The sequence below is a fragment of the Odontesthes bonariensis genome, chromosome 14 (assembly GCF_027942865.1).
Source record: "Odontesthes bonariensis isolate fOdoBon6 chromosome 14, fOdoBon6.hap1, whole genome shotgun sequence".
Lineage (NCBI taxonomy): Eukaryota > Metazoa > Chordata > Actinopteri > Atheriniformes > Atherinopsidae > Odontesthes > Odontesthes bonariensis.
This window is the reverse complement of record NC_134519.1, coordinates 9,888,983-9,907,770: the sequence shown is the minus strand read 5'-3', so window position 1 is coordinate 9,907,770 and position 18,788 is coordinate 9,888,983. Positions and strand designations below refer to the sequence as shown.

The 18,788-nt window shown below is 39.1% G+C and overlaps 1 protein-coding gene and 1 non-coding gene across 3 annotated transcripts in view; one reads left to right on the top strand and one right to left on the bottom strand.

The window, feature by feature from the left end:
- LOC142398674 (contactin-associated protein-like 4) overlaps window positions 1-18,788 on the bottom strand; it is a 113,932-nt gene that overhangs the window by 38,127 nt on the left and 57,017 nt on the right. For both annotated transcript variants that reach the window (XM_075482773.1, XM_075482774.1), the window contains exons 6-11: window positions 14,822-14,997; window positions 14,498-14,626; window positions 11,940-12,207; window positions 11,200-11,349; window positions 10,658-10,829; window positions 1,458-1,564 (exon numbers count right to left, since the gene is read on the bottom strand). In XM_075482773.1, the coding sequence (XP_075338888.1) occupies window positions 1,458-1,564; window positions 10,658-10,829; window positions 11,200-11,349; window positions 11,940-12,207; window positions 14,498-14,626; window positions 14,822-14,997 (1,002 nt within the window). The remainder of the gene's footprint in view (window positions 1-1,457; window positions 1,565-10,657; window positions 10,830-11,199; window positions 11,350-11,939; window positions 12,208-14,497; window positions 14,627-14,821; window positions 14,998-18,788) is intronic.
- Window positions 8,717-8,799, top strand: trnal-uaa (transfer RNA leucine (anticodon UAA)). Its single transcript has one exon. It is a non-coding gene; the product is annotated as a tRNA-Leu (tRNA).

The following is an 18,788-nucleotide window of genomic DNA, read 5'->3' as shown; positions in this document are numbered from 1 at the left end:
ATTCTTCTGGCCAAAACAATAGGAAGATTTACGTTTGGTTTCCGGGAATACTTTCCAAACGAACACTGTGTGCAAGTTTCAGAACAGTTTTTAAATATAATACAAAATCATCTTATAACAGCTGATTAAATGTATTTTTTGATGAAATGTACGGTAGGTATTCACATATTTCCATTAACTTACACTTTTAAAAATGCTCTTTGTTTCCATCATAATAATGCAACAATATATCTATAAAGGTGCTGTATGTACATTTTCCTGCCACAACTGAACATTTCTGACTTAAAGGGATAGTTCGCCTCTTTTGACAGGAAGCTGTATGACATCCCATATTAGCAATATCATTTATGAACATGTTCTTACCCCCTGCTGTGTCCTGTGAGCCGAGTTCCAGCCTCGTTTTGGCATTGACGAAGGTAGTCCGGCTAGTTGGCTGGGGCCACAAAAATAAAACGTTTTGCTTCTCAAGACAAAACGCGTTCAAAAGAGTAATACATTTGCATCACAAAATTGTTCATCCAGAAAAAGTCAGACCTCACAATCGCTTGGCCCTATTTTCTCTCCCTTCGTATCACTGCCTGCTGCCGCCTGCCGACAGCCGCACCTGTTACGGTGTTTACTGCTCGGAAGCGGGGGACTGCTCGGTCTGCACTTCAGTCTGCACGGTTTACACAGCGTAGTGATACGAAGGTAGAGAGAAAATAGGGCCAAGCGATTGCGAGGTCTGACTTTTTTTGGATGAACAATTTTGTGATGCAAATGTATTACTCTTTTGAACGCATATTGTTTTGAGAAGCAAAGCGCTTTATTTTTGTGGCCCCAGCCAACTAGCCGGACTACCTTCATCAACGCCAAAACGAGGCTGGAACTCGGCTCACAGGACGCAGCAGGGGGTAAGAAAATGTTCATAAATTATATTGGATAGTTCGCCTCTTTGACATGAAGCTGTATGACATCCCATACTAGCAAAACCGAAGTTCTTTGCAGACCGAAGTGCAGACCGAGCAGTCCCCTGCTTCTGAGCAGCAAACACCGTAACAGGTGCGGCTGTCGGCAGGCAGCGGCACGCAGTGATATGAAGGGAGAGAAAATAGCGCCAAGCGATTGTGAGGTCTGACTTTTTCTGGATGAACGATTTTGTGATGCAAATGTATTACTCTTTTGAACGCATATTGTTTTGAGAAGCAAAACGCTTTATTTTTTAAACCCCAGCCAACTAGCCGGACTACCTTCATCAACACCAAAACGAGGCTGGAACTCGGCTCACAGGACGCAGCAGGGGGTAAGAAAATGTTCATAAATGATATTACTAATATGGGATGTCATACAGCTTCATGTCAAAAGAGGCGAACTATCCCTTTAAGCACAGCTATCTGCGTGGGTCTGAACTTTTTCTGTCGGTGTTTCAGCAGCGCTGTTGAGTGGCTAAAGGCCGATGTTTGCGTGAAATGACTCACAGCTGTGGCAGGTTGCTCCGCTGTAGCCGCTGTCAGAACAGTTGCAGTGGAAGACGGTCCAGGACTGACTGCAGCGGCCGCCATGCTCACAGCGACTGGGTGAACACCTGAGACAGACAGACAAGAGACGTCCTGATGGGATTCTGGGTGGGCTTTAATGTGTTTTTGCTGTCAAGAAATACACTGAGAAAGCAGATTTGAAGAATTAGTTTGGCAGTTTGAACACTCGGAAGAATTTCTGAAGGTTTTTTCTGCCAAAAAACTCTCAAAACGGACAAAAGGAGTGGATGCCAAACACATCTTTCATCTGTTACTGCCAAAAGACGTGCGCTCAGTTTTGTTTGCTTCAGACAGCGGCTGAAGAGTCGTTTATTTTTTAGCTGAGTCACTTATCCAACTACAAGTGAGCAAGATGGAAGAGTTTGTGGGTATAAGAGCGCCTGTCAGGAGCAAACCTTTGACCACTTTGGAGTTATTTTACACAGAAGAGGATGTGCAGAGTAATGATGAATGACCGAGGATGTTTTCAAACTCACCGTCCTCTTAGAGAAACGAGTGCTCTTGAAATAATTTCCGAAAAAGAGCTCTTTCATCAAATGGATGGAAAATATTTAATTTGATGTTTATCCAGGCAAGTTATTTCTTTCCTGGTCAAATGTGTGTGTGGAAGGGTTAGAATACATGTTCACAAATATTTTTGATATTTGGAGAAGGCCTTATTTTCCTTTTGTGGGAGGCTTATGAAGTGGAAAAATAATTCTCTGAAAGACTAAACGTCCTCGGGTTTCCTTTTTTTTTTCCTTTTATTGTCGTGGAAACTATTCTGTATTTATTTAATAAAAAAGAACAAGTATTAAGGTTTTATATCACATAAAATGCAATTCATTGACAATAAACAGCTGCAGCTCCATAACTACAGATCAGCCTGCTCAAATCAACGTGAAAAATTAAGAAGCAAAGTTCCTGAAATCTAACCCAGTCGCCATTCGGCGTTTCTGTAAATGACAAATATGTACAATGTCGACGTTCCAAATATCTGCATGATATCTGATTCTTTCCTTGTTCTACTTTAGGAACACATGCACAAACAACTGAACATCAGTGTTTTAAACAAAAGAATTTGGCCTTTTTTTGGAGAGAGGCCAAATCAAATCCACACAGAAAACTGTTCTTCTCCACTTGTTCTACCTTTTAATATCACTGTTCCAACCTTATATCCTATTTTTTAAACTTTCATTTGGTGTGTCAGATGCACCAAAGCCCCTTGGTCAAGTTTAGAAAATAAAATGTCTGGTTAAAAACTGGTTATTATGAGGAAAGAAAACACCTTGTCGAGGTTAGACTTGGCTTGGCTGTATACATCAGCTCAGTCAACAGTAGATAAAGCACGTATACACTGTGTGCGTGCATTAAGAATTCTACTCTATTCTAGGAACTGCATGTATTTTTGGTTTCCTGAAATGTGTCTTGACTGCTGCAGATTTTTGTGCTTCACTTATTCAACTCTTGTCAGATTGACAATAAAGTAGCCTACTGATGCAAATGTTCTGAGCAATGAAATGTTCTATACAGTCTGTGGATGATATATGAATAAAACCCTCAGAAATATGTCAGAATATGAATGAAGCTGTAAAGTTTGGTAGAGTTACTGAAGAGGAAATTTCAGGCTCAGAATATTTCTAAAAAAAAAAAGAAATACACTCAGGGTAAACAGTCATGGCAGCTATAACTTGTCAAATTCTACTGTGAATAAGGGTATGAAACAAACCTTTTGTCACCCGGACTACAGGCAAAACAGAGTTTTCAACTAGGAGAAGACATTCAGTAAAATATCTGTTGTATTGATGGATGTAGAACCTGGTTTAAGTGGTAGTTAGTAACTACATGACAAAGAAATAAAGTGATCAGATTACTTCATTTTGCACAGATAATGAAGAGAGAAATAAACTATTAATAAGGGATAAAAAGTGGGATAAATATTCATTGGTCCTGTGGCTAAACACATTTAAATGCTTTTCTTATTTGAGAATTTCTTTTGCTTGAGGAAAGATATTATCCGATATGTTACATTAGAGCCAATTCTTTCTTATTTTTGCTTGGTGTGCACCTATGCAGACCCGTGGGCAAACTGAGATTCAATAAATATAATATTTTGAAAATAACATTATTCTAACTGTCTCTTATCCTGTCGTTGCCTCCTTTTAAATCTCTTTGGAAACAAGCACAAAAAAAATATAGATTTTCACTTTACCATTGCAGAGTTTATATCAAAAAATGGATATTTTCAATAATAGCTGGATGGTGTAAACCAAAACCGGTGCAATGTTGAGGAGGAAACACCCTTTAGATAAAAGTCTTGCCTCAGCAGCCTGTCTGCTTCAGTGTAATTTCTACCTCCATTTATCTCCATACTGCTTTTTGCTAAAGTGAGCCAGTTAAGCATTTACAATGAATTCATGTCAATAACCTTGCCTATAAGCCTACTGCCGACTTATTTTGTATTTTCACTGTTTTTAGACTTCTAGTGGTAACCTCTGTCTCTTAAAAACATTAGAGGATTGCTTGGTGGGGTACTCATACTACTCAAACTGTCTGTTTGTGTAGTACAGTCGTAAAATTTCTTGAGATGGGAAATTCTGAATTTCCTGTTGCCGTTGAATGCGGCAACATGAAAATACTCTGATCTCTTATCGAACAAAGCAGTAAATCAGAATAATATGAAACTATTTACCAATTTTTTCACAGTGGTTATGTTTCTAAACCACAAATATACTCTTACACAACTTCAAATGCCCAAATTGAAGCTGCTATTTTGTCAGATGTGACGTTAAAGTCCATCCTGCAGCAGAGTTTATATCTGAGTCTGTGTGAGATGACGATTTGAACTGATTGTTGTTTTTAGCCTACACATCCACAGACTATTCTCAAAGTCTAAACACACTCTGCCCAAAGGTTGCAGCTCAATACTTTTTTGAAGAAACAAAGGAAGTACTGACAGGGGAATGTGAATCTGTAGAAAAACACCCTGCCACGCAGTTCAGGTAGCATTTTGGTGTGAGTGCGTACTTTCTTTATGCCTTTTATAACCTAAGAAGAAAAGGGGAAATGGAGAACATGACTTCTTTCTTATGAAAAAGTAAAAACCCACTCCAGCTTCCAATGTACACATAGGCACAATTCACATACACAAGTGCCCCACACATACATCATAAAAACAGAACACTGAGAGACCGCCATATTTCTCTGGGGAAATGCAGCGTCTTGGTCAGATAACCACAGGTAAATGACCGGCCTGACTTCAAACAGCCTCGTTGGAGAAAAACGCCTATCTGGGAAATTCACTCTTACCCCTTAGACTCCTGTAGAGCCCTTCTGTACACATTACATCCGGCTCTCTCAGCCCAGCGGCTAACAATTCATTGTGAGCAGAAAGGCCAATTTAGCCAAACAAACCACACTGAGTTCAGCATCCAACCCTGCGGAAAAAAAATCCCACAAAGAAAAAGACATTTGTAGCCATGATCCTGTGAAGCAGAAGCATTCCTAAAAGCCTCTGAAAGTTCACTGAAAGAACAAAGTAAAGGAGGGTGGGGGATAAAAGAAGAAGCAGCAACACAATAAGGAACGACAAAAAGAAGAGAAAAGACACTTGGGGCAAAAACAGACAACAAGGGTGAGACAAGTGGAGAGAAAAAAGGTAAAAAAGAAGGCGAAGGATGAAGGGAAAAAGAAGATGAAAAGGAAGAAAAGGAAGAAGAGGAAGATGAGCTGTGGAGACAAAAGAAAAGAAGAACAAATGTGTTGAGAAGAGGAACAAAAGGGCTAATGCAAAGACGACAAAGGCACCAAATATTGTAGAAAGCAGTAAATTCTGGACCACGTAAGTGTCTCTAAAACAAATATTGTTAAAGAAAAAGAAAAAAAACTATATCTATAATAATGTCTGTAGGTTGTTGAGTTAAATCAGGCGGGAGGTATATTACTGTAGGACACAGGGTGTTGAGCTGAAGTTGAGCTCCCTGTGGATTCGGACTCAATTTGAGCCGTTAATGGCATGTTTGCTTTGGCTAATAATACTTTTTACTGTTTGCACAACACCATAACACACAAACGCACTCGACTCACAGCTGCACATATACAGTAATAACCTCCTCTGAAATATGGCCACCATATTGAAGTGGTGTCAGTGAGTCCATTTTCCACCTGACTTTATGGCACAATATGTCCCACGAGCCCAAAATTCAATCAGCAGGATTAAAGTGAGGGAGCATATGTTGTGTGTTTGTGTGTTTTTTTCTTTTTCTGTCTTGACTGGTTTGTTCCAGTGAGAAGACAGATCTGTGGAACTATATTCTGTTGAATAACGACGCAGAAGCAGAGCAGCATTCAATTAAAATCATTCAAGCAGTTTCACCTTATCTGGATGTGTAGTTGGTTCGGTATTTGTGCGTATGTTCATGTTTGCATGCAGTCACTGACTGTGTGCTGTGTGAATCTGTATGTTTCCCTCTGGGCTCCGGTGGCAGGTTTATAATTGCTATAAATGTCTCATTAATTGTGCTGCTATTTGGCGTGACACTAAAACAAATGATTGGTTCTGCTCCCCTTCTGTCCCCCTCATATGCAACTCTCCTGAGATTCAAACTGAATCTGAATTTCAACAGATGATCCAAGCATTGTGCTTTTTGCACCATACAGCAATTAATGTGTACAGAAAATATGAATCTAAAATGCAAAGTTATGTAGCATAATTACTTGTTCACAAATGCGTTATACCATTATTTCTTGACTTTGGATCACATGACCATATTCATCTGCAGGTAGATAGTAAAAGCACACAAAAATTAATATCAGCATGTATAAAATTATGTGCCAGTTGATCCAGCACACAGAACAAAAGTATTAGATAGATAGATAGATAGATAGATAGATAGATAGATAGATAGATAGATAGATAGATAGATTTTTATTTTAGAACATGTATAGAAAAGAAAATATTTAAACTAATTTTAAAACTATTTGTACATACAAAAGAAAGAAAAAGAGAAATTAAAAAACAATTCAATCACATAAAGTGCTAATACAAAACAAAACACCACACATTGTTCGAAAAAAGAATGGGAAGAAGTACAATACTTATTTTAGTTTCCCACCCCTTTTTAAATACTCTTCAGTTTGTAAATATCCTAACTACAATACACCTATATAAATATATGCCATATATACACTTCCTAAATATCTAAATAAATATATAATCACAAAATAAATATATACACATATCTTTGTAAATATAATTGTAAATATGAATATATAACTATCCCCATCAATAAATATATACCATATACTAATTAAATTACAATATAACAATTAACCCTATTCTAGAACAATAGGGTTTTAATAGAACAAAAGAACAAAAGTATTGATATGATGGAAAACATCTGCAATGATTTAAAGAGACTGAATGATGTACTTGGTGACATAAGTTCTTCATTAAAGGATCTGATTAATGATTAAAGTCTTAAATTTGTTTGGATTATGTTCATCACATCCAAATAACAGTATAGAGCAGCTGCAGTTGGGTCAATATTTGGTGAACCAGGGTGTGGCCCATCTATGGAGCTGCAGACATATACACGGTACTTGTTTGTCACATTGGTTAGAAAGCTGCATGTGAGCACAAAGCAACCTATTTTCTGTGGACTGCACAATAACACCAAATTTAAAATGCAAGAATGTTTCCTGTTGCTAAAGGACGAAAACACCATGAAAAACAAAGACAAGGACTCAACAATTAAGCAAAATCAGTGACAATTTATGAAAAATCTCCCCAAACATGGCCAAGTGGTTAATGCTTTGTACTTAAGTTTCCGTGGGTAAAATTTCTTGTGGGTTCAAACCCCACTCTTGATGATCGAACAGGTTTGTTTAGCCTCTTATGAGGAAATCTTGAAATAAAATATTGTTAAAACTAGAGACATGTAACAAGGAACGGGAGCAGCAACCTTTCTGCGAGCCATAGCAATGAGAGCAACTAAGCACATGCACTGCAACAACAAGGCCAGTGAAGGTGCAGAAGGGCGTATCCTGACCAGGATACAGATAAATCAAGAAAGAATATGTTGTTTTCAGGCTTTTGTTTCTTTTTCTTTCACACAATGTGAAATCCAACATGCATGCAAACCTAACTCAGCTCAGAGTGATGTACTGTTCAGAATACAAACGGAAACATGAACTGTTCCACTGCCAGCAGTTCCATCCCTTGTGTACAGATTCTCCATATTTATATTCAGCTACCTGTCTAAAGAGATTAAATATTGTGGATAGTGGATGTCATAACAGGCCTACACGGATGGCACTATTCATGGTTGTGTATCAACATTCCTTTGGTCTCATATTGAACATGACTGGTGCAGAAATCTGCTAGAAAACAATTGTAACACCGCTGGTCTCAACTGGAGATGAATCATTTATTCATAATAACTAGTAATGGCAGAGAGCGTACTGGGTTGAGATTGTGTGCGTGCTTGACGGTGGTCTGTATTAAAAAATGCTGCCCAGCTTCTTTCCACAAATCAATTACTCTGCCAGCGAAGAAAATGAAGAGAAAAATTACCTTTCAAGGCAACAGAAATGCTGCTTGCTGCTTCTCACAAAAAAAAAGTTACGGCAAAGCAATCAGTTACAGAATAGTTTTTACCACTCAGGGACCAGCAAAACACACCTTTTATGACACAACAAAGCTGCCATCACAGGCAAATTACCTCTAATTGCAACATTATTTGTTCCCCCATCACGTCTTTTTCTACATTATAAATCTAAATGGAAAAGAAGTGACTGAGAACATAAGGGTGACCAAAGAAAAACATAATTCCATCCAGATGTCCGTACAGCTACAACAAGTGGCAGCATTTCCATGTAGGAGAAAATATCTGCTCGCAAACAAGTTGCATAAACACTAACCTTAACCAAAAAGGGAATGAAGTCCAATAGAAAAAGGATTTAATAGTATGTGATTTTTGTGTTTTCCACGCTTTTCAGTAAATTTGACTGTATTGTAGTCGTTGGTATTTTGGGATTAGATCAGCCGCAGCTGATCATTGGTAGGCTGCATTGCTCAGCCTCTGTTCATGCAACGAGGTGCAGGGACCTAGAGATGTGCAATGCAAAAAGCACACCGTGTAAGAAGAACTGTATGTCGTGTTTGTTCACGCTGCTTGCATTGCTTCGATTTCAGTGCATAAACATGAGCCGAAAACATCACCAGGATGGCCGAGTGGTTAAGGCGTTGGACTTAAGATCCAATGGGCGTAAGCCCTCGTGGGTTCGAACCCCACTCCTGGTAAATTTACGGGGGAATTTAGGCCCGTATTCCTTTCTTTTTCAGGAAATAAGATGCCCCTTATTTGGGGCAGTATCAAAGAATAGACACTCTTAAACACTCTTTAACTAGGTTGTTGGTAGCTGTTTCGATGGCTTGATGAACACTCCTTGACACTCAGAAGAAAACGTTCAACTATCTTAATCGCAAGAATGAAAAACAACACTTAAAGAACTCTTTTGGTTGGCCTGTTTATCTTTTCTTGCCCTGTTTTTGAGTAGGGGACATATTTGCACGAGTGCAAGGTGTTGCACTCAAGATGCAATAAACTCAAGTGCTTGTGGGTTCAAGTAAGGTGGCTTTTGATTATGGGTAAGGCACAGGACAAAACAACAGCACGAAACAGATCTTGATGAAAACTTTGCAATGTCCTTTGAAACACAGGTTTATGGTATTTCACACATATAAATTCTGTGTTTCAGACCCTGTTTGTGAAATGCTGGGCAGCTTTATGCAATGAAATATATTATTTTTGCCAGCAGAGACAATAAGAGAAATTATTTTAAGAGGACGCTACGTCCAAAAAAGCAGTCGAACAAAAGAAAGAAATCTTTCCACTTTGGGAAGAACAAAACACTCATCGGTTTGACAAAACATAGCTGCCGTTTCTTACTGTTAAAACGTCTCTTTTTCTTCAGTTCAACACCTTTTTCCATCAGTTTTAAGCCTTCATTTAAAAAAATCAAGCAGGGAAATGAGTGAAACTATAAAGGTGACTTCAGAAAGCAACATCAACCCAGCTCCAAAATATGGCAAGGATTCATAAATAAAGGCAACTTTCAATCATCCACGATGTCTGGGGTCATTTTTCCTCATGTGAACAGCGCAGTGACTCAGATTGCTGAGTGGTTAAGGTGTTAGACTTAAGAACCACTGTGCTGAAGATCATGTGGGTTTAAACCGGACTTCTGGTGATTGACTGTTTTCTTTTTGGCCTCTTACTGGGATACACATCCTGCAGTTCTTTCATTGAGAGCTGGGTACTTAGGACTAAAAGGAGGAGGACACATTTTCACCTTCAAGGCCTTTTGCTACAATTGCTCTAACTTATTTGAAGTTAAAACAATGTTATCGCTGCAATATCTCAGAACAAAAGAGCAGCTCCTATTCAAAACACAGGATGATATCAGACTATTAACAACAACAGTGCTTACACAGTTTCACAGAGTGATATTTGAGCACATTGGAGACATCTATGGCGGAATCTGTGTGAACTTTCATCCCATTTTCAAATTCACATCTTAGTGCATCTTACTCTTTCCTTGGAAAAGGTGGGAAAGATACAGAATGAGAGAAAAGTGGATCCTCCTTCATCTCTTTTTTCCTTTCTTTCCTTCCTGTCCTCTTTCCCTTATTCTTTCCTTTCATCTTCCTTCCTCTTTCAGGAGCCCTCATGGCTTCAAACCTCCCACTCGATGATCTGATCTTAAATTCTTTCTGAAAAATGGATGATTTGAACGGTACCTGAATTTACAAAACATTTTAGATGTTTTTCCTCATTTTATTTTTGTGTCAGTCAGAAGTTCTCAGGAAATAGTGACACAGTACCGGTGACTGGTCTGATCAGGAAATGGAATCAGACAATTGAGCCTCACAAAGCAGGTCTGGTTGGAAACTCTGTAATGCGGTTTCTGTCTCCATGTGGGACAGTTTGCACTTATCACGACAAAGTAAATCATATCTACAGTTTCATTGTGTAACTATAGAAGTAAAAAAGCCCTGTGGGCTGTGGAGAATACTCCTGTAGGCCTGCATCGTAGATGACAGAGCATCAAAAGCAATATGCATTAGCACAAGCATTCATTTGTCTTTTGGAACTGACCTGTCTATGATTCCACACATGTCAATCTGCAGGTTGCTGTAGTTTCCCAGCTGCTTTTGTTGCACCATGATCAGGTCCATGTCTTGGTTGTCCACAGTTAGCAAACGCATGCAACCCTGGAAGACATTAAATGGGTTTCGACATTCCTGGCTGTCGTCTTGAGAAGGACAACCTGAAGAGAAGTCACTCAGTTAGAATAAAGTGCACTTGACAGCTATTTAGATATTAAATATAATAGATTTCATAAAAAAAAAAACTAAGATAGTTCAGCAATATTGACTTTGTCTCCATGAGTAACTTTAAATGCTCAGTGACTGTCCAAAGATTGACAGAAAAACATAAACATGCCTTGTATTGTGATGCAGAACTACAGCAATATTTGAAAAATAACATTTTTTTTTTCAGGTCTCAGTACAAAAAATATTTCCCAAAACTAATTTTAGATTCTACAGAATGACCAGCGGTCAGCAATGTCCACAAAGCTGTCTGTAGCTTTACAAGTTTGACTGCCTTGGAAGTATTCAACGGACTGTGTATCTTACCTCCAAAAAAGAGGTCACTCTCTGTGGTGACAGTAAATGATGGACTGGCCTGAGCACTGCCTCCTTCCTCTTTATCCACAGAGATGGTCAGACGACCTCGTTTCGAGTTCAGCTCCACCGAATGCCACTGACCGTCATTTAGAGCGGAACCTGGCAAGCAAATACCAAACCAAAACTGAAGCCAAGCATCAAATCACATATCCTATCACCACAGCACTATATTACTATTTGGAAACAGCTTCTAATTATGTCTATGATTCATTTCTACAATGCTTCATAAATCCTCTGTGTGATTGACTTGTACCAAATACATCCAGGCCTGCATCTGCCTTATGTATTTGTATAATGTTCATGGGTAAGATCAATATCTCATTACCGCTTCCATTTTTTCTCAATGGCAATTCTTTGCTTAAAAAAACACTTTTTTCATCTTACAGTGCCATCTGCTGCTTAGACTGATGTGTGGCCAAAGGTTCAGCCAGAAGGCTATCACTAAGCCACTGTTTACCATGAGGCAATTATTGGACTGTGCACTACTGTGTCAGAATTTGCCAGAAAGCCGTGATGGACGTGAGACCCATCCAGGCTGTACCCTGCCTTTTACCCAATGACAGCTGGGATAGGCTCAAACCCTCGCCCCCATGTCCCTGAATTGTATCAAACTGGTGTAGAAATTGTATGAATGGAGGGAACGTCCAGTTCGTTCTGGAGGTGTTTGGCCTCTTACTAAAAGGACTGACCTATACTGAGCTCCAGCAGCGCCTTGCCACTTTTATGGATCTGCAGGCGGAGTCTGGCCTCGCTCAGGTACAACCAGACCAGGCCCCCTTCTCCAGGGAGATTAAAGGTGAGCAGAAGACCTGCCTTGTTCCAAGTCCTGAATTGAAAGCCTACAGTCAATCCCCCTAAGGGGGATGCCGTCGTCCCTGGCAGCTGGAGGAAACTCTGGGGCCCGAGGAACGTCACGGCAACGGAAACGGGTTCAGCACAGGAAAAGGTGACGTTTCCCTGAGAGAGAAACATGCCGAGTGACAAGAAAGAAGAGGTGGGACAGAAAAAAAATTATCACTGGAGAGATGAAACAACAGAAAACATGAATATTGATCAGCTGCAGAGGGCGTGTCGGTGCAACCTCATGTCACGGTGATCTCATCAGCGAGTCTCCTTAAGGAGGACATCAGTATTACCATAATGATAACAGCGAAGCTTAGGATAAGATTAGAGAAGCAAACCGAAAAATATCAAAGTCACCTTGCTTGGAGTTAAAGAAGATAAAGAATGAAAATGAAATAGACCCTACAGCAGTATCTTCGCATCTGTGTTACAGTTGTGTTAAGTTGTGGTGATTGCTAAGGCTGCAGCAGTAATATATCACAGTCCCTACACTCCTGAGAATTTCAGCCTGCTAGCTTTACAATGCTCTAAAAACACAGATGACATCTAAAAGCCCTTTGTGGTGCACTTAAAGAGATGAGCAATAATTCATGTTGGAGTGGGCTGTGTTGCTGCACAACAGAGAGTTAAAAAGGTACCTTAAAAAACCAAAGTACTGACAAGACGATCCTCGTCCGCCCACACTCCTAATTTCTTTGAGTCGATGCCTCCTCATAGAGCCATAAGAGAACCATGTAGTCTCTGTCGTAAATGCAATCGTAACTTTGTGGCAAGTACTTTCTGAGCCGCAGCACCACTCTAAACCGGCCACCACAATAAATTCCTGAACAACATCATCCGAAGTTTATGTTTGCTTCTGCTTTTTGTACCTTCAGGGTGTAAAGACAGAGCATTTATTACTCCCTGCTGAAGAGCTTCACAGCCTCTCCATAATAAGTTTGCTCCTCCTATTATGACTGTAGAAACATCTGAAGATCCTAACAGCTAAAACAAGAAGGAGTTAGAGAGATTCTAACTACACTATCGTCAATCGTCTTGGCTTTATGAACAAGTCTAACAGCTTATTAAAAGAGCAGCGGCCACATCAACCAACAGCTCTAATGTTTAAGTGGTAAAGCCAGTATCTTACCACAAAAAACTCAATCCCAATGGAAACATGCACACCATAGTGACCAATAAGGATTTAAAAAACCTTCAGAAGGCATCTCTAACATTAAAAGACACATATTGTACTTCATTTTATGTATGCACTATGTTGAATAATTGGTCAGTATGTCATAAAAAAGTTTTTTAAAAAGCACCAATAAGAATATTCTGTTTGCTTTTGAATGACCAGAAAGAATCACATGGTGGGTCACAATCTGAGGCAGTTGACACATTTTGGTCCTGACTTACTGACTTTGTGCTCTCTAAACCAAACTAACCTAAACCTTATCATAAGAAATACAAAGTCGCTGTATGTCTGAATCAAAGTTAAATAGGCAGGAACCACAGTATATTTAATGTTTCAGCATGGGTCAGCATGACCTCCTGTACCATGTGCATAGACCCAACTCTTGTCATCGTCTAATGTAATGTAGGAACAGGAACCTTTCCAGGAGATGGATTTGTTATCAGTTTGAGTTGGTTTAGGCATACTTGAGTAGCTTTAGGCATTTATAGCCTAATTTCTGCAGTTGAACAAGGGAGATTTTGCAAGTTTATTTGTTTTGTTTTTTTTTCAGAGTGACAACCATAGGTTTTTCACATCTGAAACATCACAATGGGGAATGACAGTAGCTTCCATAAACAATATGGTATAATCTGTCAACATCTTAATTAGCAACAGTAATCAAATTTAATTAATACAAACATTTCTATTGCAAATTTAGTTTAAATTCAATTGTCTTTACTTTCATTAAACAAAAACAAACTTTGTAAACAGTGACGTGTTCACTTGCTTTTTTTGCGCACTTAAGTTCAGTATTGAATTAATACTGATTAATGCAATTAAAACCAAGATGAATGCACTTACTCCTTTTTAATGTTTTTTTTAGTGTTGAGACAAACATGAAGCTCAAAGAAAAAGTTATGAACTTACAGAACCAGTTAACCTGAATTTAACTGAAAAATATGGCTTTTTTCACTCCGTTTTTCAATATAATACTATTTTAAATTCATTACCCTCACTATAAATTTCTGCAAGTAAATAGGATCAACAGTTACCATAAACTAACATCAGCATATTAACATATTGGTTAACATGCAGATACTGTAGCATACCATTTATTTAGGTCAATAAAATAAGAAAACTAACTTGGCATTAGCTGCTGTTTAACTTTAACCTACCTCTCTAATGTTTTGGCTACAGACAACAAGTGCAGGTGATTACGTTTAGACTACAAAAACAAAAAAAAAAACTTACCAATACAGTAACTGTGTTGTCATTGTGTTTAGCTAGTTCTATCAGGTTGAGACCGTTGTAAAGCAGGTTTTCCAGGCAGCCATGGAATTTCCTCTTGGAGCTGAGACCCTGAACTGAGCCTACACTCAGCTGTATGGACATAATAAAGCACATAAAGGATTGTATTTACATGAAAAATGATAGAAACACAACAGATGCACTTTTTTCATGGATCTATTGCAGCTGTGGGCATTTCTGTTGGTTACAAAACATTTGTGTATGCTCTATGTCAATCTGCGATGCTTTTGTGCACTTATGTACATTTGCATGTTTGATTTATCCAACCTGTTCTAAATCCAAGCTGCTGAACTCTGCAGGGATTTGAACCCTCTCTGTGTGTTTGTCCACAGTCAGATTTAGGTGAAAGCTGTGCCGCTCCACTGCCACATAGTGCCAATGCTGATCATCTAACAAGCTGCCAACGGATGCGAGGCGTTGGGGTTCAGTGGATGAAGTCCCACCTGGAAAAAACAGGAGGAAAACAAGACACTATTTTGCAAAACAAAAGTGAGTTGTTATCTAACCTTGAGCCTAACAAAACTTCATCTGCTGATTTGAATATTTCAATTTTCTCTGCATCCTGCTGGGAGGATCACTTTGAGGTCACCCTCACTGATCTGACCGGGGACAAACGCATACATTGTCAGAGTTGTGTTGGAAATCTGAAGCCGAATGTTATGAATCTTAACATGGAAAACTGCTGCGTAAACACCGGGATGCATCATTAATGATAAATGAGCACCAACATGCCCAAAGTAGTAGATAGATTTCTGCATTCCCCAAAGAACCGAGACAGAAACTTTCTGCTGAGAGAAGGAAGAATAGAAAGAGCTGAATACAATAAGCCATTAAAAATGTATTACAATTTCATAAGGGAACAACAATTTTAACTTCAGACGGAAAAACAGAAAGTTTGGAAGAAGACAGACAACAGAGATTGAGAAAGTTGGTGTGCTCGATTACAGTTAATGTAAGGTAGCACGACATGAAAACAAGTGAGATTTCGTTATTAGCACTGATGAATGCAATTATTTCCAAGATTTAAGAGGTAGTGAGAACAGGAAGAGGACTTTCTCTGGAGAGATAATTTGATTATGACGTGAATGGTTGAAAAAAGAAAGCAGGAATCAATATGAGAGATTGGAGGGCAGACAAAAGGAAGTGATATTAATAAATAAAGCACTCTGTCTTTGCAATTTATTGCTCTATTTCTCTCAGTGGAGCCTATTCCAGCTGCCGTCAAGTGGAAGGCGAGGTACAACCTGAACCTGGACAGGTTGCCAGGCCATCACAGGGTCACACAACCATGCACACTCACTCCTAAGGTCAATTTAGGATCACCAATTAACCTAACATGTATGTTTTCTGACAGCCTGATGAAGCTGGAGTCCCAGGAGTGCTAACCACAACAGTGTCATGCTTTACTCTGCTCCTCGGGTGGATGAAAAATTACTCATATTTGTCTTAAGCCGACGACTATGTGCATGACTGCTAATGGTTTGGATCTGCACAGGGCAAGAACCCAAGGTTGTTCACAGTCCAATGAGCTAGATTATTATTTTAATAGAGATGGGGTCACTAAAAATCAATGGGTTACCTCCTGATGGAATCCCGAATTTGCAGAGTAAATATCGACAAGGAGCATGTCAGTGGATGTGAGAATTTCAAAACATCAAAGTGATGTTAACACAAATGAAAGTTCCTGGGGTGTAAAATAATCTTTTGAACATCAGCGTGCACAGTATGTCTCAATATGCTGGAATGTCTGGAGCAATAGAGCAGCCCACAAAATGAGTTGATGGTGGTGAATGTATGTGAGATAAGGCTGATGCTAAACAAGAGTGAGCTTCCTCAGCAAAATCTTTAAGAAGGAAGATTAAAATACTGCCAATGACTGAAGTCCTGGAGGTCAAACTGGATGTTTTCACATCATCCTTTGCAGCTTCTGCTGAACATCGACTGTGAAGTTGAATCATATCCTGCAATAACTATGTAATAAATATGATTACATAGGCGCGCAATGTGTTCCTTATCAGAAGCTGCTGTCATTTAAATCAATATAATGGGTTCCACACAGATAAGCCATGAGGACTTTATTGAATAGGAAACAGCAGCAAATTAAATAAAAAAAATAGTCATTTCAGAATATTCATTCCAAAGGGAAATTACGAAAATGAATGAAACAAAGGGTCTGAGTGAAAAGGAGATTGTAATCAAAAGACAAAACAGTGGCACAGATCAAAACTCAAAAGGTGCAGCGGGGCATGAAAGACAAGGGAAAGTGTGCTCCAGTTACATGTACTATCTCACTGACTCATTCTGACCAACATCAACTTATACAACACGGCACGTGACAGGTCCTAACTGCAGCTGCACATTTCAGTAATCGTCTTGTTTCCCAGCGTTTTGCTGCCGTTATGTAACGACCACTCTGTGTTGCCTCACAAAGCAAACTGCATGTGCTCTGGAGGTGTCGGAGACGGATGTGTTTGTGTTGGCAAAGCAGAGCCGACGACACGTGAGCTAACGGCTCACGTGAAGAAAATGGCTCAAAATGTAACTAGGCTCGTTTGGTATACAGGTACTAAATAGATACCAGGGTGGGGCTGTCGGTGGCGTAGTGGGTTAAGCAGCCGCCCCATGTACAGAGGCTAGAGTCCTCGCTGCAGCTGTCCCCGGTTCGAGTCCCGCACCGGATGGCCGCATATCTTCCCCATCTCTCTGCCCCCTGCTTCCTGTCTCTCTCTCCAACTCACTATCCATTAAAGGCATAAAAAGCCCAAAAGTCCCAGCAGGTGAGAGGCAGGGTACACCCCAGACAGGCCACATAGAAACACACACTCACTACTAGGGACAATTTTAGAGACACCAATTAACATGCATGTTTTTGGATGGTGGGAGGAAGCTGTACCCAGAGAGAACCCACACATACACAGGGAGAACATGCAAACTCCACACAGAAAGGCCCCAGCCAGGAGTTGAACCTGGAACCCTCTAACTGTGAGGCAACAGTGCTAACCACCACACCACCATGCAGTATAGTAGCATTAATTTTTATTCTATATATTTTTTGTCTATCTACATTACAAAAAATATAAATAACTTTGAAATTTATCAGAATGTATTCTTTTTATTTTCACATTTCAATTTCACTTTAAGCAATATAAAAGTGTCCATTACAGGTAACTCCAACTTTAAAACTGCATACATGAAAATAACACTCATGGCTCAAACTTCAGACACACGTTGGATAGCTTTGTCTGTAAAATCCACATTACAAAGGTTGTGATTGGCTGTCAGAGCTCTCTGCAGATAGAAAAAAAAATGTATCTCAAGGATACTAAAAAATGGCTTAGAAGATAAAATCTTCATTGAATACTTAAGGAAACAGTGAAACCTTCACATTTAAAAAACATAACTACTAGCCTACTGAAAAAATACTAAATAATTATTTAAACATATCAATATTTAGGCTACTGCCATTTGTAGAGCCTAACACAGACTGCCTATTGTACACCCCAGCATGTAGAAACAAAGGTACATATAGGTACCTTTAGGTCCAATGATTAACCCTAGGGGGTACATTAGTATAGATTGCACCTCAGGGGACAAAAAAGGACTCGTACTGTACCCCTATTTCTGAGAGTGCAGAGAGGTAATAACTTATATACCCATGAAAAAAAAGCCTCATTCAGTGCTAAAAGCAAGCAAGGCCAGCCCCCTTTACTCTCCACAGAAGTAGCTCTGGAAAAAAATGAAAGCTTTTATTTTATTTACTGATGCATAGTTATAGTTCTAAGATTTTCTATTAAAATAAAGTCAATAATGACAATTTTTGTGTTCTGTTTTTATTTGGAAAAGTATCGAAAAGTATAGAAATACATGTTGGTACCGGTGTCGTTAGCAAAATGTTGGTATCGTGACAACACTACATGTAACCTTTAAATGCAAGTCAAAAAAGCACAAGAGATAAAAAAAAAAGAGATAAAGGCAGAGATAGAAATAATGATTGACTTAAATATAAACACACCAAAATAAAAAGTATTGTTTCAGGAGAAAGACCAAATGATGTGAGATGGAGAGCACGGGTAAGAAGAGGAAAAAGGCGAATGACCTCCTATGATGTAGGAGAAAAAACATGGGAACGGAGAGGAAAAAAGCAATAAAAGAAATCCTTCCTTGATGCTTCCAGCACTTTCCAAGCTGTTTTAAGTCTCTTCTGTCCTTTCCGTAGACAACTTTAATTATCGTC